Source organism: Phoxinus phoxinus (genome assembly GCF_949152265.1).
Source record: "Phoxinus phoxinus genome assembly, chromosome: 5".
NCBI classification, from domain to species: Eukaryota; Metazoa; Chordata; class Actinopteri; order Cypriniformes; family Leuciscidae; genus Phoxinus; species Phoxinus phoxinus.
This window is the reverse complement of record NC_136880.1, coordinates 37,809,588-37,835,160: the sequence shown is the minus strand read 5'-3', so window position 1 is coordinate 37,835,160 and position 25,573 is coordinate 37,809,588. Positions and strand designations below refer to the sequence as shown.

The 25,573-nt window shown below is 37.4% G+C and overlaps 3 protein-coding genes across 4 annotated transcripts; 1 reads left to right on the top strand and 2 right to left on the bottom strand.

Annotated features, from left to right (window-relative positions):
- Nucleotides 1-613: 613 nt before the first annotated feature.
- dhrs12lb (dehydrogenase/reductase (SDR family) member 12-like b) lies at nt 614-9,805 on the bottom strand. 2 transcript variants are annotated; one of them, XM_079614479.1, is made up of 10 exons: nt 9,725-9,805; nt 8,986-9,122; nt 7,911-7,993; nt 7,458-7,553; nt 7,232-7,313; nt 6,376-6,437; nt 5,309-5,413; nt 4,440-4,530; nt 2,499-2,636; nt 614-2,401 (listed from the first exon to the last, which is right to left on the bottom strand). In XM_079614479.1, exons 1-10 carry the CDS (start codon nt 9,778-9,780, stop codon nt 2,283-2,285), a joined length of 969 nt encoding a protein of 322 aa, XP_079470605.1. In that variant the 5' UTR covers nt 9,781-9,805; the 3' UTR covers nt 614-2,282. The 2 variants fall into 2 exon arrangements, with proteins under 2 accessions (XP_079470605.1, XP_079470604.1); XM_079614478.1 differs by having other exon boundaries at nt 8,986-9,119; nt 9,725-9,795.
- Nucleotides 9,806-10,520: 715 nt separating this feature from the next.
- ap1s3b (adaptor related protein complex 1 subunit sigma 3b) lies at nt 10,521-21,529 on the top strand. Its single transcript, XM_079613173.1, has 5 exons — nt 10,521-10,658; nt 17,090-17,268; nt 19,213-19,321; nt 20,171-20,308; nt 20,967-21,529. The coding sequence occupies exons 1-5, from the start codon at nt 10,656-10,658 to the stop codon at nt 21,000-21,002; spliced, it is 465 nt and encodes a 154-aa protein (XP_079469299.1). The 5' UTR covers nt 10,521-10,655; the 3' UTR covers nt 21,003-21,529.
- A 305-nt stretch (nt 21,530-21,834) lies between these two features.
- On the bottom strand, nt 21,835-24,934 carry scg2b (secretogranin II b). Its single transcript, XM_079613309.1, has 2 exons — nt 24,812-24,934; nt 21,835-24,193 (listed from the first exon to the last, which is right to left on the bottom strand). Exon 2 carries the CDS (start codon nt 24,186-24,188, stop codon nt 22,419-22,421), a length of 1,770 nt encoding a protein of 589 aa, XP_079469435.1. The 5' UTR covers nt 24,189-24,193; nt 24,812-24,934; the 3' UTR covers nt 21,835-22,418.
- Between the last annotated feature and the right edge of the window lie 639 nt (nt 24,935-25,573).

Below are 25,573 nucleotides of genomic sequence, written 5' to 3'. Positions count from 1 at the left end.
CCTGTACATACTCTGCTTTGACACTTCATTCCTCTGCTAAAAATCATCTGAAGTAATTGAGAAAATGGCGTATCACTCGTAAGCCTGTTTTCACAGACGAGGCTTAGACTAAGCCAGGATTAGTCCTTAGTTCAAGTGTGACATTTAAGCAGATTTGATAAACTCGCTTTAGAAAAAAAAAACACATTACTGGTGTGCATCTTGAGACAAAACAATGGCACTGGCATATTTTAAGATACATCTAAGACAATATTTTAAGGTAAAATAGCTCAAACATGCATTTTAGTCTGGGACTCGTCTGTGAAACCAGCTATTTAACACACATACCCTTCTGACAACACAATCCAGCAAACGTCTGTTGTGAATGACTAAAACACTCTTACTGTGGCAGTCAGATGATCTGAGAGAAGACAAAGGTGCGTGTCTCTTTCAGTGCTCGCTTGGCCCAGTAGTAGATGATCATGTGTTCTGATGTTTGGTGATGTGAGAGCATCATATGCGTCATACAGTGAGTGTGATGAATCATTTACAGTACCAGCACAGGAAATTAAGGATTTACATTCGTTTCATCCTGTCACAGCGACCGCTGGCAGAAACATACTCATGGAGAAATGATGATGCAGATGCTGTTTATTATCAATTTAACAGGCAACACCGCCGTTTTTCACGTGCAGCTTTGTTAGTTATGTTGTGCTCATTTAATTTTTTACATAACTAAAGTGTATCTGGAGGTTATGTCACATCACATATCGCATCAGGATGTTTTCTCCATGACAATGAGTGACAAGGCCAAAAAGCCCACTTGTTTTTGTTTTATTATTTATGAGCTTTTTGCCTTTATGGGATAGTGCAGTGGAAAGTATTGGAGGAGACAAAGGAAAGGGACGGGGAATGACGCAGGCTGCATATGTTTTCTCAGCCAGATAGGTTTTAAATCAGTGTGCTGTGGCTAAATATAAAATAAAAACACTCCATTTGCATGCTATTCTCAAGACAAATATGTTTGTTTTCAGAATCTTTGATCAAAATGTTATTGCTTCTTCCACCTCTGAAATTATTTTCCTTTATGGTTGACACCAACAAAACCACTTAGATTCAGACAGAGACAATGAAAACCAGTCAACTATACATCTTGGATGGCCTGAGGGTAAATTAACAGCAAATTTTCATTTTTGGGTGAACTATCCCTTTAATGGAGGCCGCCGCTTTTTACAGTCCAATCAGTTGTGGATGGATAAAGTTAAATCCCAGCCTGCTTTTGTTTCATGTTAACCCTATAAAGCCTTCTGTTTCACATTTCTAAAGCCTCTAAACTATTAGCATGGTCAAAACTTTGCTGATAAACCTGTTGAACACAATCTAAAACATGCCTTCTGTCGTCTGATTGATAGTTTATACTTGTTTAGCAAGCAAAATGCATTTTAGTATAATTCTATTCCGTCCCCCTTCAGATCATTGTACATGTGTCTTTTTGCTGTGAAATCGTATTAAGTAAACATAAGAAACCTTCATATTATTAGTAATATTTCAAGATGAAGCAACAGGTTTACTCGATTATCCATAGATTCAATTTCTTTTTAAAATCATGTTGAAATGTATCAAATATGATCAGGCTTTTGAGGATTTGTTGTTGTTGTACATCTCTCAATCAACATTATATTGCATTGCCTTATATGTTTTGCCTCCCTACATTAAAAACTACAGAGCTTTGATCATAAAATTAAGAATTTAAATATTATTGAGTGATAAAAGTGACACCAGTTACATTGTAAAGATCTCAATGATTTACATTAGCCTACAAGCTATCAGTATTTCATATTTCTGGCCATATAAATGACAACATCTGCACCAAATTGCATATTTTTCTCAGTTTGAGCCGCTTAATTAAATTGAGGTATTTTCTTTCCTCCTCGTGTATGTGCTCCATATTGTCAAATATCACACTACATGAGCGGCCATAAAAGCCTGATGTATCAAATATGGTACTCAACAAAAACAATTTTTGTCAAAAGGTTCAATAAACGGTTCCATTTCAACAAATTAGGTTTTTCTATTATTTCATGTCAAGTTTTACAGCATTAAATATAATATTTTATGCAGAAATGTATCACGTGTCTTGTTGATTTTCGACGTAGGCTACTTTAGTGTCTGTATGATAGTTAGTTTTACAGAGAAAAAGCTTCAGATTTCATATAATGGTTATTGTTTCACATAGTATGAGTGTTGTTTGAGAACATCTCAGTTATCTGAACCGTATAATCTCTAACACACTGTTTAAATTCTCACTCTGAGGATTTTACAGCCATCGCCAAAGTCTCCAACCGGCCCATGAACACTTTGACTTCCAGTCGAGAGCTGTGCGTCCACGCGAGGGGCAAGTGGGCCGAAACCGACTGGCGATCTGAAACAAATAACCTGCTATGAGGTTTTCTGAGTGCTATTGGACAGATCTAGACACATGAATGCAAATGTGACCATTTTTTGACCAACATGCACACCTTGGAAGAAAAGGCCGCTGGGAAATGCAGTGGTGGCGCGTGACACCGCGAGCCAGATGACCGTGTCGGCTCCCTGCTCCGCTGAACGCAGACGATCACGCATCATCTGGTGGAACTGAGGCATCGCCGTGGCAACCGCTGAGCACAACCAGAGCCAGAGATTACAAGTGATGAGCTGGACAGACAAGCTTGTAAAAAAATATTAGTTAACTAAAACGGTTATGCAGCATATGTACCAACACTATGAATTATGCTAGCATAATTAACAGCCAATGTTACTGAATTAGGGATTATGCAATTTGTATTTATACTTTTATAAATGCTTTAACCTATTATCTAACATTACATTTTTTTACAGTATTTATTCGTCCTTTTTTATGTTAGTTTATGTTAATGTTTAAATGGGTGGTATAATGCCCTTTTCACAAGGTAAAATAAGTCTCTCTCATAGTGTGAAGTTTTAGCTCAAAATACCCCACAGATATTTTTTATAGCATGTTAAAATTTGAGGGTTAGCAAAAACGTTTTTGTGTCTGTCCCTTTAAATGCAAATTAGCTGCTGCTCTCTGCACAGAGGGCGGAGCTACAACAGTGTCCTTAGTTTTACTTTTACAGTCTATAGCTATGTTTCCACGTTTTTATCCGAATTAAGTGATATCGACTGAAAAATGCCTTATGGAAACAGTAAAATTCGATTAAATTTCATGAATATCAACTCAAATGAAATACGTTCGGTCTCATCGGATTTGATCTTGATCGATATACGGCTTATGCGATAAACGCTGATGGAAACGTTATTTGGCGAATAAATAATGAATTGCATTTTGTCTAGCAAAACTTTGTTCGCAAATGTTGGCTTGAATGTTGTACGATTCAGTGCGAAAATGAATGGAAACACCTTAAAATGTTTCAAATCAATTCGATATACCAATTTGATCGCAAAAAACAGCATGTGACGTCATTACGCACATGTTTTTATTCGCTTTAAAGCCGTTGGATGGAAACACACTTTAACCAGCTTTATTCGCTTTAACCAGTTTTTTTTTTACCGAACTTCAGATAATTCGATTGACAAGATGGAAACTTAGCTTATGGTTTTACCTCACACAGACATGCACTGACAATTTCAAAAACTGTTCTGCCTTTTATGTTCAAACTTATGTAGCTACTAGTTATCTCTAGTCAATGATTAGCATATTCTGTCACGATAATCTATAAATCGTGTTCCCGGGGAGGGGTTTATGCACATTTTAAGGTTAGTGATGTCATTAACCCGGGAAGAATGTTGTGTAGTCCCTACCAGCCATTTGTTGTAGTCCTTTATAAAGCAATTTCTTTAAAATAAAATATCTCCCTACACACTAACTAAAGTTAGAAAAGTGAAATCATAATCAACCACCCCTTTAAATAAAAAGTGAGAGAGCGTGGGAGAAAGAGATGTGCTTTCCGTATATAATAAAACGTAATTTTGTGGAAAAATACATGGAAATAATTTGTCGTTTTTATCCTATTGTTTGCTATATTTATTTGCTTGGTCTGTGTCATTGTGGGTTTTGGTTATTTTGCAGTTCTAGGCTGTAGAGACCTTCAGAAATAACCGAAATCATTTGGCGAGTTGATATGGAGCGGTAATGCGGTCAAGACCTGCCTGGAACTACTTTAGCGTTTAATAATTGCACACCTTAGAACGTTATTCAACCAATCAGATTAAAGCATTCAACAGCCATATAGTATAAATATAATATAATACACTAAACACATATGTGGAGTTGCTCTTTTACAGCTGAAGAGGCTACAAATCAATATTAGGGACAACAAATTTAACTTAAAATTGTAAGTAAACAAGATCATCATGCCAAACTAGCATAACAATGGTGCTAAATTAAATTAGCGAATTAAAACAAGCATATTTTGCTCGTTGACTTATAAAATGAACAATACCTGGTGTGTCGGCCCACCCAGGGTGCATCACAGAGAAATTAATTTTGGGATTTGCTTTTGCCCAGACCTCTGTCATCACTACCTGCTGCCTCTGTGGACACACACACACACACACACACACACACACACACACACACACACACACACACACACACACACACAGTCTAAGGTGCACATAACGAGTGTTTAGTAAAAGGTCAGCATCATTACTGCATCAGATATTGTTTAATGGAGACGCCACTGCTGGCACTTTGTGTCACCTGTTGCTTGGCAACAGCTGAGAGAAAGGTAACCCCATTACCCCGCTCATCTCAGTTTAATAGAAACTGTTCATGACTTTGAATCCCTTTCATGAATAAAATTATTTATCACTAATCTTTTTTTACATGTTATCCTTGTAAATTAATATCATTAGAAAATGTCTGCCAACACTTGACTGAAAAAAGTCTCAGATGGTAATACTTTGATATATTACAATGTACAATGTCTGATTACCATATTTATATACCACAGTACTTCCAAAACCATAGTATTACCACCCTGGTAGTGGCCAAAAAAACATGGTAGTAGCCTAGTTTTTAATTAGAATGTTGTGTTTTTAAGGTACTACCATGGCCCTTTTCTGTGAGGAAATAACAAACTTTTTTAATTTTTTTAATTAAAGTTTACATATTTAAACACTAGGTTTTAAAGTTTTGAAAAAATCTCAGGGGTTTTTGCTTGTGCAAAACATTTTTGAGTCGTTGCCAGTGTGTTGCTAACCCTAAAATGTGCTAAATTAATAAATGGTAATATAAACTATGATTAATAAACAATGATTCACTAATATAACAAACCAAAAAAATTAATAGGCAAAATTCTCTAAATACCTTGTTCTGTGCGTATACCATGGTAGCATCAAACTGAGCTCTCTCTGTCTGCAGATCGTCTGCGTTTAGTTTCTGTACCAGCATCCCTCCCGATGAAACTGTGATCTACAGACATTTTCAGTATCATGACACATTCATACCAAACATGGCACATCAAGAGAGAGAAACAGGAACCTCTGTGGATCTGCACATTCCTGATATGAAAATATAAACACATCTATCTTAGGTTGTGACTGAGTGCCACAGTTTGGTTCCAGAAGTAAAAACTATGTTTCTCCATAGGGAAACTTATGAAACTTTAAAGACAGCCCTACTTAGGTTGTTAATTTGTTTTAACAAAACTTTAATTAGATTGCTTCTGTTGAAGCCATTATTTTAAATTAGTTTTAAAATAATCGTGTGTAACAGCGGAATGTGGTGAAAAACTACATTACCCATGATGCTATACAGAAAATGAAAGCTAGAGTCAAAACAAGCAAAATGTGCCAAAAGATCTCTATAGCCCCGCTCACTTCCATGAAACACTGCTGATGACTAAATCAAGTCGGTCTCCCTATACTCAAAATATTTCAATATATATGCATATTTTGCAATAAACTTAAAACATATTGTTTATATATAGGCTTTATAGGCCTATGGTCAATTCAGGGTGATTTGGTGGGACACCTTTTGCCATTAAGACTTGGAAAAAGTGTCCCAACCTGAATTCACCCCTATATACAAATTATATCTGTCCATGAGCACATGTTTTTATAAGGATATACATAAAATCAACATTTTTCAATGCTTAGTTTTATATTTCTCCCTATCCTGTTCACAATGCTTCGTGGGTTTGTAGTTATTTCCCTCACTTAAGCAGTTAAGTACACAGTCTTGTAGTTTTGTATTTTTGTCTGATTTTCAAATACTTTTTTGCTTCAAATCAAAGTTTGTAATGTTTAAATCCCTATGGGAGAAATGAATGAAGAAGATACTTCCAGAACCATCGCCTCTGAAAAAGTGGGCAGGTGTTAATGCACTCTCTCTAAAAGCACTCATTTTTAAGATCAATGTTGTTTTTCACTCACAACTCGGGGGTCCCTGCTCTTCTCCAGCAGTGGGATCAGACATTTAGTGAGAATATAAACACCTGCAGAGGACAAAAAAAGAAGACGTTTTTATTAAATACTACTTGCAACATATATTCTAATCTAAAACAGAATTTTCCACAAAAGAATATTATATACTACCGTTCAAAATTTTGGGGTCAGATTTTATTCAGCAATACATTTATCAAAAGTGACAGTAAAGACATTTTTAGTGTTGCATGCTGTTCTTTTCAACTTTCCATTCATCAAATAATCCTGGAAAAAAAAACAACGTATCATGGCTTCCACAAAGATAAAGCAGCACAATGTAATTGATAATAAAAATTAATGTTTCTTGAGCGACAAATTAGAATAATTTCTGAAAGATCATTGCAGACTGGAGTAAATATGCTGAAAATTCAGGAATAAATTACACATTTATTTTAAATTGTAATAATGTTTCACAATATTACTGTTGACATGACATGCAGGAAAAAATATATATGTACAGTAGAGTATATCGTGACCACAAATGAACAATTCATTCCCACGACTTACTAATTCATGCTTTACTAATTCATTCCCTGTTTTCAAGTAAATAGTGAGCAGGACGTAATAATTAATAATTCCCTCAATTTACTTAAGCGTGACCGTTGTACTAATTTGTTACTTTGTTTTAGTTAAATCAAAATGATTAGTTCAACGTGGCCAAGATTTACTAAAACAAGGGAATTCTTCATTTTTGTGGCCACAATATATATTTTTGTCCACAAGTCATGTGCGGAGCTCAGTAGTTTTTTACTGTATTTTTGATTAAGAAAATAGCAACAATGCAACAGTGCATCGTGTGTCTTACCAAGAGTATTGGTCGCAAAGTTTTTCTCCAGTCCGTCAGAGTTCATTTCCCTCTGGCTCACCATACATCCGGCATTATTGATCTGATGGGGGTTAGTGTGGGAGACAGAGGAGAGCATGTTTCTTCATCTGTCCTGCACCTGTAACCTTCAGCTGAATGCTGTATTTTCTTTAATATACTGAGGTATGATGGGAATCGCCAGAAAGGAGCTCTCTGACACTCATACCAAAACATTGAGAGACGAGTGCTCCTTTTTAAAGACCTCGGCGAACTCCCACACCTTTCTCGCCTCAGAGAGGTCCAACACGTGGACGTAAACCTCCTATAGATGCACAGCACACAGTGCATGAAACAATAAAAACCATTCAAAATCAATACATTATTATATAGTATCTTATAATAAAAAACTGAACATTTTATTTTGTTTTATTTTGTTTCTTTTTATTTCATTCAAAGTTAAACAAGAATGTTGGTAACCAAACGGTAGCCATTGACTGCCATAGTATTTTTTTTTTTCCTACTATAGAAGTCAACTGTCTATTGTCTGGTTACCAACATTCTTCAAAATATCTTCTTTTGTGGATAAAAGAAACTCATTCAGGTTTGGAACAACTTGAGGGTGAGTAAATGATGACAGCATTTTCATTTTTGGGTGAACTATCCCTTTAATGACACTCACAGTATTTCCACTTGTTGAGATGATTTCTTCTCTGGCTTTCTCAGCTCGCTCTTTGTTTCTGCAGACAATATGGACAGTGCCACCTCGGATAGGAGAAAAACAATACAAATTACAAAATGAATGAAGGGATTAATGAAGGTACCATATTTTTCAATGTTAAATGACGCGGCTTGTTGGGGAGAGGTCTGATTTTACAGTATTTTTCTACGCATTTCTAGCAACCACCTAGCAAATCCATCTAGCAAGTTCTGAACACCCTTGCAAACGCATTGCGACACGTTAAAATGCACTCAGAACAATTGCAAATGCATAAATGTAGAACACTTTAGCAATCATACAACACCCTAGAACTATAATGAGTTTTGCATGGGTATCACCACTCACATATACTTCAGAAAATGTAAAAATGCAGTTGTTATTATTTTTATTTCTCACACATGACAGAAAACCACATAGGAATGCAAATGGCTCAACTTGGCAATGGGGTAAACTGCAAAGAAGATTACTTAACTGTGTACTTTACACAGTTTCCAACTGGGTTGAAATTCTTAAACCTCATGAAGTCTAAAAAATAAATATATTTATAGATTTTATTATTTTGATATATATTTATTGATATTATGAAAAGTTAAAAAGTTTGGGGTCAGTAAGATTTTTTTTAAAACTTTTATTCGGCAAAGATGACAATAAAGATATTCATAATATATATATTTACATTTCTTATTATCAACATTGAAAACAGTTGTGCTGCTTCATTATATTTAATAACCATTATAATTTTTTTCTTTTTATTTGATGAACAGAAAGTTTAAAAGAACAGCATTTCTTTGAAATATAAATATTTTGTAATATTTAAATATCTTTACTGTCTTTACTGGTATATATATACATATATGTAGGCTATTTGTAACATGGTATATGACAACGCTAATCACTCAATATGATATTTACAGTACTGAAGCATCATGGTATCATCTGCTGCCATCTTTGTACTATAGTACCACCAGAAAAGATTAGTGGTTGTAAAAATAATACTGTAACCTAAAAAGTGTGTTAATATAACTGCAAAATGAACCTTTTTTTGCTATGGCCATGGCTGTCGCCTTCCCTATGCCGCTGTTGGCTCCAGTGATCATGAAGGAACGCCCCACCATAGACACATCCAGATCCTTTTCTACAAAGCCTTTAGACGCATTCTCAAACCCAGACCTGCTGACGACATCAAACAAATGAAGCAAATCAGAAACATGACCAAAATGAAACCTCAAGCGCTGCGTGCTATTATCTCTAAAAGTGTCAATTATCTCTAAAAGTGTCAACACAATTCTTGAATTGTTATGTGACCTCTGGTCATCTGAGACAGTGCTCCTAAGATCAGGGGCCAAAGGAGCTTCTGTGTGGGATGACAGGGCATTAGAGAGGGAACGGCAGGGGGCTCAATAGGGCCCATTGTGATGCAATGATGACTGACCTTAACTGAAGGCTTGGATGAATGCATGTCAGAGGAGATGACTTAGGAAACTACAAAAACAACATTTGTGCAAAGAAACCACGCCATCTAACAACATTTGGCAGGACACAGTTTAAAGCTGTGTTTTGTAGCAGTAACTAATTGTATACTCTAGACAGAATCATTTTGTTTAAAATTATGAAATGTTCATATCCATATGATCATCTTATTCCGATTAAAAACAATAGAGCACTAATTAAAAACAATGCAACAAACTTTCAGAGACTCAAAAAGTATCAGCAACAACAATACAATAAACTGAAGAATTCAGCAATGAATAAAAAAACAACAACAGCAACTTTACCTTGTATACTCCCTCATTCCTTTGACAAACCACACTATATTCCTGTAGAGAGACATGTTTTGCACTGTTGTTTCCTCTAAACTGGACTGGACTGAAGTGATATGACAGCTGACAGTTTCATGTGACTACTGTAGTTCCAGAGGGCTCCCTCTAGTGTCAGGTGATAGATAATCAATTACACACCAATAGGGTCATGCAAATCTGTTTTGCCAGGCCTATAGTATGGGGTTTCCATTATTTAGCCTTTTATGCACAAAACTTACTTTCTAAATGCCCCCCCCCCCCCCCCCCCCCCAAAAAAAAACCTCCAAGTCAAGTAGCTTGCATAAACTTTGAAATGTAAGTTTGTAACTGTAAGTTTGTTTTTAATTCCCAACATCTTTAGTGATTTCAAAATATTTATTTCCCCCCAAAAATTTAATTTGTCAATCTAAATTTCTAAGTGCTTTTTTTAAGTCTGACCTTCTTACAACACTTAATAGAAAAATAAAGTATAATCAAAGGCAATTTTTGACTCTCTAAGCTTAAGGGATGAAAATATAATAGTATTGATGATAATAACAAACACTTTATTATTTAATCTTTTTTATACAGTTATTTATATTATTATAGTTTAATTCGTTAATCCTTGTTTGCGTTTTTGAGTTGTTTATTTAACAACATTGAGAAAAATTTACACAAGGCGTTGAGAAAAATATGTGAGTAGGGTGTTGCCCCTCCCCTTTTCAAGCCAGGTGCAGTTCTTCGACCAATCAGAGCTCAGATAGAGGAGGCGAAAACTGAGCCGTGAGCTCAGCTACGCTTCTGCGCATGCGCAGCTTTAATCTCCCCACAGTTTGGGAAGGGCAGAGATGATTCCGGCCCTGACCAGCCGGGAAGTGAGTAGGAATTTTGTGGATTTCGACACGCCTTCCTTATTTCTTACTTCAAGATGGTAAGTTAGACAGTACTTTTTTCACTCGCCTAAAAGCTCAATTTTAGATCCCATATGTTGGGTGACAGGTCATTTCTTCCACAGGTTGTGCTCGTGCACCTGTCCGGGACGTATACGCGAGTGCACCTGCGGACTTTAATACTTCCGTCATTCATGAGCTGCATGTTTATCACTGACTAAATAAAACAGTGTCATTTAGAGCTGCTGTAATTCACCTAAAGTTGTTTTATTCAAAGTTTAAACAAAGGAATCGGATGTCATTTAAATGCTGAAGGATGTTTAATAGTGTCGTTTTTGTGATGACATCTTATCTGTCTGGATAAACCGGTTGGCTGGTTTGTTCGTTCCCCTTGATATTGAACGTTTGGATTTTGCATAGACAGTATATAAGAGGGATTTTGACACTCCTCGGAGCATTTTGTATCTAACGTTAGACAACTTGTATTAAAAGTGCTGGTTTAAGTGACTTAATTTGGCGGGCAGGTAAACTAGGCTATTTTATCTGTTGTTCAAATATAGGGCCACTGTGTTTGACTTCTGCTGAGTGACTTTCTCTTCCTGTGTAAAGTCGATTTTCTGGTTAATGTTTGCAAGAATGAAGAAGAATGAGTGAAGAGTAGGCTACTTAAGAAAACCAATTACAATATCATATTACTAATTTAATAGTATTTGTTTTTATTAAAGCATTTAAGTGTTTTAATATTATTGAGTAATAATAATATAACAATAAAAATATATACCCCCAGTTTAACAGGCAAGGCTTACCCTAGTCCCAGACTAAAATGCATGTTTGAGCTGTTTTAACTTCCACTGGCATATCTTAAAGGTCCCATGACATGGGGTTATTATATTATTTTATAATGTGTCCTGGGTTGCCCTTATAATGTTAGTATGTTTTTTAGATAGAAAATAGTCATAATTTAGAAACAAAAGGCATTTTTCCTAGCCCAGTTTTAGCCTCTAATTTGAACGCTCTGTTTAAAGGGGCGTGTCTGTGTGAGACTTCAGTGTAACCGGCCACTGCTGTGATTGGCTGACATGCTTGCATATGAAATAGCTACTTATTACATGTGAAACTCTCTCGAATACTTTTACTACAGTTATTATACGTTTTTACTATTACAGCTATCGAGATTAACAAATCGTCAGAAGTTTTTAAAGTATTTAGATCTATTCCCATCACATAAAATGTTGCCGTGATGAGCATTGAGCAGATGACAGTCTGTTGTTGTTGATCGCGAGAATGAAGATCTTATCATTGCAACGCAGTTTCTGCACTCTCTGCTTTCACCAATGCAAACACGATGATGTAAATACAGTAAGAGCTTCATGTGCAGTGTAACGTGCGTCATTGATTTCATAACGAGTTTGGCAAGTGTCCAGATAAACTCGATCGCGCTGTGTCCATGAGAAAATGAGCTAGAAAGTAGGAACGCGTGCGCGCGATTCCTACAAAGATTGTTCTTTGATCGCTTTCTGTATATAATTTATTCACAATTTAAATACGATTATTTTCATCCTACTAAAATAAACGATGTGAAGTTGATATTTTAGTCACTGGCTTGACTTACTGAGGCATAAACAGCAGTATTGAACGATTTGAGAGAAAGATTACCTGTCTGAACTTGAACAATTACACATCAGAAATTGTTGCTCGGCTCGATCGATTTATTTTCAGACGTTCGTCGAGGCCAGCTCTGTAGTGATCCAAGTTGAGGAAACAGTCGTCGGTGAAATGTGTGCCGCAGACATGCAAAACTTTGGGGAGTTGTGTCGGCGCATTTCCAGAGGAAATGAAATGAATCCACTGGTTCTTCTGGGGCTTGGAGGAAGGAACTAAAACAAGGCTTCGGTGTTCATTTGTACATCCAATTATTGAGCAATTATTATGCTTCGCTCGCTCAAAAGCCATGATATCTCCCGTGGACAAACTAAAATCGCGCGCACGCGTTCCTGCTTCCTAGCTCATTTTCTCATGCGGGAAATATTCTCTGGGCGGGCAGAGCAGAGAAAGGGGAGGTAACATTTCCTCCGTATGACGTCATACGGAGGAGATTCAAGATCAGCCCGATTGAGCTTCCACTTTTTCAAAGGCAGAGAAAGATAGCAAAAGCTCGATTTACACCGATTGAAATTTCTAGAAACTTGGGGACCATATACAGGCTAGGGGAACTCATATTAATGTTAAAAAACCTCAAAAATTGAAAATTTCATGTCATGGGACCTTTAATATGTCAGTGCCATTTTTTTTTATCTCAAGGTGGACACCAGTAATGTTTTTGGCACGTTTGTAAAAGCTACTTAATTGTCCTAATTAAACTAACGCCTAATCCTGGCTTAGTCAAAGCCCTGTCTGTGAAAACAAACCATTATTTATTAAATATTATTTATTTCTTTATAGGTGTTTTAATATCAATACATTACAAAAAAAGTATTCTTGCTTTATCTTTCTCTCTATTACATATATATTTATAATAACAAAAAAGAAATACATACAAATAAATTATTAAAATAGCCTATAAAATTTAAGTTGCAACGCCTTTTTTAGCTTTTAGGCTAGTTTTTTTTTTTTTTTAATTCTGGCAAGTGTTTGCAAAAGCTCTCCGGATTAATACAACACAGCTCTAACAATACCTCATCTTATATTGTCTGAATGCTTCATAGTAATTACAAGTGATGCAGAAGTGGCCCTTTTAATTTCAAAGACATAACACACTGCAGAATCTCATTTAAACCGCAGCAGTAAAGCCAGCGAGTGTGTTTGTAAGCACGTTCTCCTGTGTGGTGTAGCCGCTCGCAGCTGCGTTGACTCCAACAATAGAAGGAAAATGAAATCAGAGCATCAGAGAACTGAAATCAAAGCAGGAACTCAAGAGGAAGCTCAGGGCTTCATTCAAACCTTCCCCCAGCGAAACTTTGTTTGTGTGTGTGAGAGAGAGGGAGAGAGAGAGAGAGAGAGAGAGAGAGAGAGAGAGAGAATGTGAGTGTGTGAGGAATGTAGTAATAAAGATGTGTGTAACTCAATAGCTGTAGCACACTATTTCCTATCTCGTTTCTTTTCCTGTTGTCGTGTGATGGGTGTGTCATGATAAAGAAAGGCTTCAGAGAATCGTTTTCCTCTGGAGCACAGTAGACCAGACGCAGTGCATACTTCTGTTTCCTTGTTTTTTCCTTGTGTTTTCATCTTTCGTCCCTCATAAGGATTTTCAGAGGAAGCAAATACACTCTTTGCCAGCATGCTTCTGTCGTAACAATGAAGCAGCTGACGGTTCAGTTTCCCCACCTGGTGTTTCTGCATCTGTTTGCATATGTGTTTGAGAGCAAAATGAGTTGCTTGCAGCACCAGCTTCATTAACTGGTTGCTGGTTGCTTCTTGATGGTCCGAGCCCCACGAGGCATGAGCATTGAGTCACCATCATTATGCTTTTACACTTGCGTCATGTCACCTTTATTTATATAGCGCTTTATACAATACAGATTGTTTCAAAGCAGCTTTAGAGGGATAAACAGGAAAATAATAATTCAATGATGAAAGCATTATTCAGTTTTGCTGTAAAGCAGGTCTAGAAAAGACAGAGCTATTATTCAGCTGAAGTCTGTTCAATGTTGGTTCAATTTAGATCAATAACTGTGTTCATCAATTTTGAAATGAGTTAAATGAGCAGCTCCACAGTAGACAATAATAGTACTCACTTTGAGTCAGTTCCACATTGATTTAATTAAATTTTGTAACAGTTTTGTTCTCATCCAATAGTTTCAGATGCAGTCAGATCAATAATATTAATAGCTATACATAACCCCAGCTTGCTCCAGGAGAATTGTACCTGTAATTCAAGTGTAATGGGATAGTTATACTGTGTAGTTGCTGCTTTTGCAACAGTTATGCAATGCAACAATCAATAAATATTTAGAACAGCATTGTCTTATGACCTCATAATGTTATGTTTAATTGAGCAATTGGCATCCAATCAACATCTTGGAAATAAAAACAATAATTTGCACTTTTAATCTATTTCTGAGTTGGCATTCTGTAACTTTTGGCAGTATAATTAATTGAGTCATGAAAACTATTTAAAGTCACCATGAAATCAAAATGGAAAATTCCTAAAATGTTTTTATGGAATATTGCAGTATTATAAATTATTTATCATTGCAAATCATTTTATTTATTTATTTGTGTGCCCTCGTAATCTTTAATCAAAATAACTTCTCCTCCCTCTTGCAGCGACAAATCTTCTCTTCTCTGATGATGTGTTGACTGGCATGAGGACGGGACAACCTGTCACTCACATGACATCACAGCAATAGCTAACCACATTGATCTGATCAATTCCCAATGGACAATATCTAGTCTTTTTCTCTCAGATCTACTAGTTTCATTTAACTTTTAAAGTGCTTTCAGTTCATTAGTCACATTGTAAATCAAAGATTCAATGACAGTAAATTCACTGTATTCTGCACAGTGTTTTATATTGTGCATCTTTTATATATATATATATATATATATATATATATATATATATATATATATATATATATATATATATATATATATATATATATATATATATATATATATTAATGGCTATTGCACAGCTCTCATCTAAAGAACTATTTATTATTTGCCCAATAGTTATGAAGGTCTTTGTATTGCATGCTGCTTTATTGCACGTCATTACTCATTCTGTGAAGTTTTTCTTGTGAATTACCCTTTTCCAGCAATAAAAGTGAACACCCCAGTTCTAGTTTTTGTTTTTGAATCTTGTTTCAAAAGTGTGACTCAGGTTTCTGTGTAATAGTTTCTGTTAATAGTTGTCGGTGTTGTGACCTGAGAAGTCAGTGAAAATAGCAGCTTATTGCAGGTTTGTGTGACTCACAATGAGAGACTCGCATTATTCTCTGCCCAGTTGTGACGTTTGTCTATGTGAGAAGACGAGGCTTTTTCAAGCGTTGCCAGATTTCTGTGCAAAAATGAGAGGAGGGGGAGGTGAAATTAGGATGCGTTCCCTGAGATTTTGTTCTCAGTATCATTGCATTGAGCTGATTAGTTCTTGTGTGGAAAAGATTCACATAGAAGTCAATCCTGTGGTTGACAGTGGCTCTTTGTCTCATGGATATTGAGTCTCGCATCGATTTGGTTTGTGTGACGGGGAAAGGTTAGCCATAGTTCTCTGTCTGAGATGCAGTTTGTCTCTTTCTCCGCATTTCATGGTTTCTGAAATCGGATCTGTGGGCTTTTTGCAACTGTTGTTACAAACACAGGAAGACAGGAGACAGGAAATTTTGGGAAACGCGGTCAGAACAAAATGCAGGCCAGATGTGAACCCGCTTCTCTCGCATGAGCACCACAACTCAACATGCATGTGTACGCTAGGCTAGCTGAAATCATTTAAAGATTAGTTTTGCACTTTTGAGAGAAAAATATTTGGAAATAACAAATGCATTTCATCAGCCCTACTATTCCAACTCGAAGTTGGAAAGTTGTAACACTGCCAAAAAGGTTTTATTTCACCGATTGAGCTTGTAAACGTTTAGTAAGCTCTGAAGCATGAAGTCTGCTGTCAAAGACTTTAAAGCCAACCACGAGTTCTGAAGAAGCTGGTGCAAAAACTCCATACAGTTTATTTACAACCCTGAGATGTCAGTCAAAAACTGTGACTGTTTTTGAAAGAAGTGGTCAAACTGGACCGATTCTGAAATGAAAAGGCTTCTCTCAATCCAAGACGATGATTAAATTAGTTGACAGATTGCTGTGAAAGATTCCTTTAAGGTCCTGCTGTGTTTCCAGCACATCTGTTCAAATGTAATTGTCAGCAGAGTTTTGGTGCATACGTGAAGTTGATCTTGTACAATTTTATGGCGTTGTTCATGTGAGAAAGTGCCTGATGGCATGTAAAAACTAAGGAAACAGACACACTTGATAATATTAGCTATGATTTTACAGAGTAGGCACAGAATAAAGTCCACGCACTTGAATATGTTTGACTTTGGTGTGGAAGCCCTTTGTTCACCTGCAGTGTTGCAGAATTTCTCTCGAACATCTGCATCCCAGCAGCATTTTTTTCAGCAAAATAATTTTTTTAAATGCACTTTGAATGCGTTAAAACAGTTGTAGGTGTCTCTGATGTATTTATTGTATATTTAATACAGACCAATACAAAAAAGCAACATTCATTAAAATGAAAAGTAAAGGTTTATTAATGCATAATTTAGCAATGGCACTTATCCAGAGTGACTATGTATTTTTACTGCAGACACATTTCTCATGGGTGTGCTCAAAGGCTCAGTGTTGGTAACTCGTTAACCTCTGGGGTTTGAACCTACAACCGTTGTGTAACCAACCTGGATCGTTAAGCACTAAGCCAAACCCTTTCCAAATGAAGTAAGAGTGATCGCAGAATATGCATTTTAATTGGATGGTTTCCCAACAGATGCATTTCCTGTTGCTGTTCAGTCGTCAGGGAAAGTTGCGTCTGCAGAAATGGTTCCTGCCCCTGCCGGAGAGAGAGAGGAAGAAGATTGTGAAGGACATGACCACTATGGTGTTGGCACGGAAACCACGCACATGCAACTTCATGCACTGGAAGGACCTGAAGATTGTCTATAAGAGGTGAGCATTTAACCCAGGCCAAAGGCGAATGTCTCGTTGGAATACATTTCGGAAAACAAACGTGTGTTCCTCGCATGTGTATTGTAAAAGAAATGGCTGATTTCAAACAAAATGACGGTGGCTTTAGATTCAGCATTAATGAAACCCCCAGCTGCTAGGCTCTCATGTTTGGTCATTAGTCATCAATAGGTGTGAGCAGAAAACTAAATTCTTGCAAAGCAGACACCTAGTCAGCAGTCAGGATCTTATGTGGTCTCATTAAAATGTTTCAACAGTTTCTAATAGGGTTTGTTACCCCATCCTGCGTTGTAGTTTTTAAACCAGTTCAGTCCGGTTCTCCTGCTATTACTGATGATGTCATTAACTGATGACATGACACTAATAAGTCCTCCTTGTTTTCCAGCGTAAACTAGTGTCTGCTTCCTACACAATGGCCCCCTATTACCCCACAATCAGGGCTTGACATTATCTGTTTTTTTCACCAGCCACTGTGGTTTTCCACAGTTAATAGCCACTTAGCATTTTCACTGGCCTCAATCGACACCATGGGGGAAAACTTTCGTTATATATATATTTTTTATATTATGTCACTTTAAGACCTGACACACTGATCCATTATCCTGTTACACGTGTTTTCTTTCTCAACTGTTTACGCTCTCTTAAAACATAACTGACTGTGTTTACATGAATACTTGCCAAGACCGATATTTTGACATTATTTTGTGTGTATTTGACAGTTTAAGCACAATAAGCAGCATTGATAATAATAAGAAATGTTACCTAAGCAGCAAATCGGCATATTAGAATGATTTCTGAAGGATTATGTGTCACTAAAACCTTTTAAATCAGTATTGGAAGTATTTCAGATATTTTAGTATCGATATGTTTCAAAAAATCTATATTTTTGACAACGCTACATTGCACTTAGTTTAATATTGCTGATGCTTTTTTATAAAACTGCAATTGAAAAATTTATATATTGTATATAAAATGTATTTCGCCAAAGTGGATTGTAGGAGAGTAACTGCATCACACGTCCTTGCTGAAATCCAACCGCGTTTGTTAAGCCCTGCACATCATGAAAGTGGACCTATATACTCAAACTTTGAAATTGTAGTGTTTTGCTATTATAATAACAATTCAGATATATATTATAATAAAAATATTTGCTTTTAGAGCTGCTGTAAAATGAACTTATTTTCCTTTTATCACTGTAAAGCTGCTTTGAAACAATCTAAAGCGCTATATAATTAAATGAAACTTGACTTGGAAGCTGTACAAGACATTTTTTAATGCCACTTCTGAACATTATACACTCTTAAAGTCACCATAAAATGTAATTTACAATCAATTTTACTAATGTGACATTGCAAGTAAAACAGGACAGGGAATTGGTTCGATCATAAAAAGTGTTACATTCCTGAATTGAAGTTATAATGTAAAAATATGTTTAAGCTATAAAGAACCATATAGTCAACCCTATATAGTAGAAAATGCCTTAAAACAGTATTTGCTAAATATGAGAAAACATTGAAGAAGTATTTTTGAGTATTTCTAGACTTGAATGCTTCAGAGCCTGGCTTTATTCTTGGTCACAGCCCAGATTTTTATGCTGCATCAAATCCTTCTGTCAGGCACTGAAACTGTCGTGTTTCTTCACACTTGTGTTCCTGAGAGCCTGTTACTAACTCGTCTGGTTCAGATCTGTATTTCACACCTTTTTTAACCTGTTTCTCTGTTCATTCCTGTGGTTTTCCCAGGTTGACCTTTATAAATATGGAGGTTTGTATTACAGGGACTGTAGATGGCAATTGTGAGGATAGTGTGCACTATTTTCAAATTAACTCTAAAAGCAACGGCTGCTGTCCATGTTATGTCAGATCATGGGTGGGTGTACCCTTTGTATAAATATAAATAAATGTTTGTCTATATGTGTTTTTCCAGGTATGCCAGTCTGTATTTCTGCTGTGGTTTGGAGAATCAGGATAATGAGCTTCTGGCTTTAGAGATCCTGCACCGTTATGTGGAGCTACTCGACAAATACTTTGGCAATGTAAATATATCCAGTTTCTTTATTTCTCATCTCTAGAGCAAATATTTGATAAATGACACGGTACAATATACAGTATATAGTACTAGGACCTGTCAAAAGTTTGGAAACATTACCATTTAAAAAAAAAATGTTTTTGAAAGAAGCCTCTTATGCTCACCATATTATTACAATTTAAAATTCTTGTTTTCTATTTTAATAAATTAAAAAATTCCTGTGATGACAAAGCTAAACTTTCAGCATCATTACTCCTGTGTTTAGTGCCACATGATCCTTCAGAAATCATTCTAATACGCTGATTTGGTGCTCGGGTAGCATTTTTGATTATTATTATCAGTGTTGAAAATGTTTGTGCTGCTTACAATTTTTGTGGATACAATGATACCATTTAAACATTTGTTGTAAGATTTTAAAAAAGAGTGAGAAATTAATACTTTTATTTATCAGGGATGCATTAAAATTGACATCAAAAGTGACAGTGAAGAAATTTATAAAGTTACAAAAGATTTCGATAAATGCTATTCATCGCAAAATCCTGAAAAAAGTATCACCATTTCCAAATGTTTTCAGCATTGATAATAATAAGAAATGTTACCCAAGCAGCAAATCAGCATATTATGATTTCTAAACACTGAAACCGTTTAAAATATATTCAAATGGAAAACAGTTTTTTAAATTTGTAATAATATTTTGCAATATTACTGTTTTTACTGTATTTTTGATGAATTAAATGTTTCCTTGGTGAGCATAAGAGGCATATTTTATTCATTTATTTTTGCATAGACCTCACTGAACAGACTTCTCTTATTTATTTGTTTGACCAATTTCTGTCTGTGTAATATTATCTTGCAGGTGTGTGAGCTGGACATTATCTTTAACTTTGAGAAGGCTTATTTCATCCTGGATGAGTTTCTGATGGGCGGAGAGATCCAGGAGACATCTAAACAGTCTATTGCAAAGTCTGTGGAGGCATCAGATATGCTGCAAGAGGTGAGACACTAAATGCTATCTGCATTCAGCTGAATTAATTTGCAAAATAAAGCTAAAAATTAAGATTCATTTGTTCAGTGGTATTGAAAAAGGATAAAAATAAGCAGAATTCCTTATAAAAATTAGCTGAATTAATTTATGTTAGTAAGGACTTAAGGCAATACAATCTCAATCATTGTTTCTGAGCCGAACATTTCAGATTGGAGAACCTACAGCTGTTTTAAAGGTGCTGCCCGCTACTTTAGCCATCACCTTCATAAAACATTATTGATTTGACAACAAGAGAGAGAGTGAGAAATAAACGGATGGTCAGTGCGAGAGTGTGGCTTTACAGAGCAGCTCTCAGTGCTACTAAATGCCAGCTTTCCCAGCATGCCTCAAATAAACCAGACCATGTTCCCTCAAAAATGAAAATGATGTAATTTACTCTTATAGGAAGGGGGTATAAATGAAATGAGGGTGAATAAATGAAGACAGAGTTTTAATGTTTGAGTGAACTGTTCCTTTAAAACCCATATATCAGCTAATAATTTGTTGTCCATATATCATTCTAATAACCATACATCTGAAGGAGAGGTAACCTCTGCACGGCAAGTGAAGCTGCAAATGTCACTTCACATTATGGTAATCAGTTATGTGCCTGTTTTCTTCTCTTCAGACGATGGAAGAATACATGAGCAAACCAGCCTTCTGACAGCAGCAGACGTGATGCGAGGTGACAAAAGGGAAAGAAAAATGCCTCCGCGGTGTAGGTTGTGTCCTTCACTCAGGGCACAATTTGTCATTGCAAGTTACAGACTTTATTCATGAGGGCTGCATAATGTTTTTATTTATTGTTTATTGTTTTTCTTTTCTTCTTCAGTGCTGGTATAAATATCCTTAGCTATTCCACTCAAGTTTAATATAACTGAATCAGGGTTCATGTGGTATCTTGAATTGAATTATGTTTTGTCAACTTCTAGTTAAATGTCATGCAGAATTTCAATGATGATGCACTAAATTTTATACCAAAATGAATTTTTATATAATAATCAAATATTTGCAATAACCTTAGTTAAGCTTAGTTAAGTGCCTTGTCATGTCATTGAACATGTTGCATGTCTCAGGAGACATTTAGCACAAGAAAAAAAAACACTTTTGAAGGAATATTAACGCTGCTTTGTGAGCACACTTTGTTGATATTGTCTTATTAAAATTGTCTTTGTGATATGATTCAGTCTCAATTTTCTTTAATGAAATGCGTCAGGTGCTTTCTAAAATCCTTCCAGCAATTTTTGTGCACTGCAGTAATAATTATGAATGTCTCTTATTATGAGACTAAACTTGCCACTATTCTAGGTCCTGTATCTTCAAGTGAACACCCTTGGCTTTTTCGTGATATCAAATGTGAATATTAATATGCGATTCGTATTTATTTTTCTACTTTTTCCTAATCCACCTCGGCACAGACAAGCATCATGTTTCTTAAGTTTGAAGTGTTTTTGTGTTGAATCATGCATAACTGTAATAAGGCAGCACAATACAGCGAGAGGAAAAAATAATACGGTAATGCTTTATTCATGTTTCTCTTCTCACACTTTGGAACACGTACAAAATGATTTATAAATGGGAATCACATCCATCTTTATTGGTTTGATAATGAAATAGCATGTAAAGATTGCAGCAAGCGGAGTCCTACGACTACAGAACATTCTCTTGATACCAACAAAAGGAACAAGAAAACATTTCGAGGACCACCAATTCATAAACGACAGATAAAATACACTTGAACTCCCGCATATTGATATACCATATATATATTTACATCATATAGAATTCCATGAAAACTAAAGCACTTTAAACTGTTTACCTTATTTTTTTTTTTTATATCTTTTGAGGAGAAATAGGCATGTCGTCCCACAGGTAATCGTTCCCCCCCCCCTGTTCACACTCGTACAAGTCCCTTCAGTGGCAGGATTGGCTAGTAGGAGCTTCTTACAAGCAGTTTGCAATTTGGACAGTTCAGAAGTCGTTTAGGTAGCCATGGCAACCATATCAAAGAGTTAAAAGGTCAAGGGGCGGGACTTGTCAGAATATGAGCAGGGGGGAACATAATGCACGCTCAGGCTCTTCACATTCCTGCAACCATTTTCCCATGATACTCTTTACCCTCTTCTGTTCCGGACACTGGTGGGGTTTGGTCTACGGTCTCCTGTACTGAATCTTGAGTGGGTGGCTTTTGGGGCACCTCGGCCTCCTCTTTCCCTTGGGTGTCTCTTTTGGTGAGCGTGCTTTTCCCGTTATCAACCTGATCAAAGAAATCTTTCATGGCCTCCTCATACATGTCATAAGGCAACTGTCCATTCGCGGTGGAATCAATAGCTCTCTTGCGATCACTCGAGCTGGTATCGGGGTACTCGGTCAGGAGTTTGGCTGCGAGGAAGGTTGACTCCTCGTCCTCATCTACTGCATCATCATCGTAATCATCTTTTCTTTTGCTTGGAGCTTTGTTTAACTCGGACAGGAACAAGCCTCCCCGTCTTCCGCTTGGGTTGAAGTACTTCGCCATGGCTGTTTTGTAGGGCCTTTGCTTAAGCAAAGAAAATTTAGCATTCTTGTTGGCCAGATTCCCTAACCCAAGCACTTTCATGATATCCTCAGTTTTGACATCATGAGGGATATCGCTCACTGTGACTTCAGGCTGTCGACCGTTGTAATACTTGATGACCCGGCTCTTGTACCGAGGTTGGCTGGGCTTTCTAGCCAGCTGGTTCTCAGGAATGCGTTGTTGTTGTTTTCTGGTTTCCTCCATGAAGAGCATTCCAACCAGGTCCTCTGGAGGCACCTGGAGCTTCATTGAAATGGCAGACAGAAGTTGTTTAACTGCCCTAGGGTCCATTAGAGAGGGCCGGGATTGTAGCCGCCTCCTTCCTTCCATCAGGTCCCGTTTTTGTGCTTGGTCAGTCATCTCCAAGACCTTCAACAGGTAGTAATCCACGAGTTTTGTGTCGTCGTCTGGGTTCTCATCGTCCTCTTCTGTGGGACTAGCTCGCCTTTCCATGACCTCGCCCTGCTCGCCGTTATCTCCTAGCCCTCGTTCATATTCTTCATGGCTTCCTTTTACTACTTCCTCCGTCTCGAGCTGCTCCTCTAATGGCACCCATTCCTCCCCTCCAGTCACGTCCTCGTACGCCAGGCTCCTAACCCTGTAGAGGTCATCATCGTCTTCGCCGTCTTCGTCATCCTGGTTCTCTCGCTTCTGGTTCTGCGCGGCGGTCAGTTTACCAAGCTCTTCGAATATAGAGCGCATGTTGGCGAGGCTCTGAGGAGTGTACTGCTCATCCAAATCCTCCGTAGCCCGCTTGCTATCCCTGTGGTTCTCCTCATCCTCAAACATCAACGGGTACTTCTTGTGCGGCTTCACAAAGCCCGCGTAGTCTCCAACAGGGCTCTCTGCGTCTGCCAATGGGCGCCTGCTCTTGTGAAGACGGCGCTCACTTCCAGGCGCAGGCTGGCTTTCCGGGCTCTCTCCAGTCTGTTCCAGCATCCGCAGCAAAGATCGAACCCACGGTGGCACCTTGTTTTCAGGCCAATGGGTGGCGTCCTCACGCGTGGGCGCGTTCTCGTCCTGCAGGGAGGCGAGCTGCACTAGAAATCGGAATTTGTCCACCTCGTCATAGTCCCCGGTAGGGCTCTCTGGTCCATCGGCTCTCTGCTTCAAGCTTTCGATGTACTCCAGGGCTTTGATCATATCAGAGCTGGGTGCGAGGAAGCCACCCTGGTCTCCGCCTCGCAGGCGATGGTGGCGCACTGAGGCGCCCTGCACGGTTAGGGTTTGGAGGAGGGTAGCGAGCAGGACCACCACCCCTCTGACGGACAGTTTCGGTAGTGACATCATCATACCACCTAGAGATAAACAAGCATAAAACTAGTTAACCCATGCAATCTTTTTATCTATGTTGCAATCTTGGTTTAAAATACAATGCATGTAATGTAACTAAAATCTTGAAAATGTAAATTCTGTTAAAGTTTAAACTACCTATGTGGAGAAACTACTTCGAGTTGTTTTATGACCCAAAATTGTTTCCAAGACCGAGCAGAAGAGACGCTCCGAGCGCCAGAGCAGCAATGAGCTCAGTCAGAACACAACATGTTTTTAAAAGACAACAGCACTGGATGAGTCACCGCCTGTTGTCAAGGTAACCTTTCACTTGTGGCTATACGATTCTTTAAGAACAGATCTATTGATATTTTTCAAGAACACATTCTAAGAGCAAATCTCGATTTAAACAAAAGGGATGGAATACATTTCACTGATATTTGCGCGACGAAATCGAGCCGATAAGCTCGAGATGTGAGATGCTGATGATGAGTGATAGTATCTAATCAAGCAAAGCCATAAAGAAAAGAAAAGAAAAAAGGCAATACTTCTTATTAACCCTCTCAAAGCAGACTAAATCATCCGTTAACTATCTACACACAGCATAATTTTGTGATTACACAAATTAGAATGAGCCGTCGTACCTTTTGTGTAGAGCTCAGAGAATGTGAATGAGCGTCAACAGCATGTCCTCCGTTTTCTCAATGCGCTTCGGTTGTGTTTCAGCACCGGACAGCTCCTCGCGCTATATGAGGCGTCACCTGATCAATGCGTCACCGATGCTCACGCAATACCGAGGCTGTGCATGCATCCGTACCGACGGTAACCATTCACACAAAACTGCAGAAAAAAAATCCGAAGCCTCATTAACAGTTTTAAGGCATATTATTTGAATTATTTTTTTTACAATGCTTAAAAAACACTGAAACTATGGTAAATGAAATTGCAAAATGAAACATTTCTGTTCCAGATATACATCAGTGACTTTTTATTTTCATCTTATTAGTTGAATTGAGTAGAATGAGAATAGGCATAGGCGTGCAATGTAAAGCATGGTTTCTTCATTGTCTTTCTGTACACACAGACGTCAGAGTTAAATCGTCAGGCGATGAGTCACACACAGGCATACGCACACCGTGGGACTCATTGGGGAGAGGAAGGCCTCTGATAAATATACAGCTGTCGGTTGTGGATCTCTCCCACTGTCCCTAGACACCTACAGTCCCGAGCATCCATTAGATCCTGCGGTGGGGCCTGTCAGCAGCTGAATTAGGCGCCCTAGTGACATTTGTGCCAAGATGACGCTCATCTGTACTTGATCACTTTTCCTGGAACACAGACAAAAGTCTCTGCGGAGAAAACTTTGTCTGCCCCACCCCCCAGCACATTATTTGAAGTATTTTTAG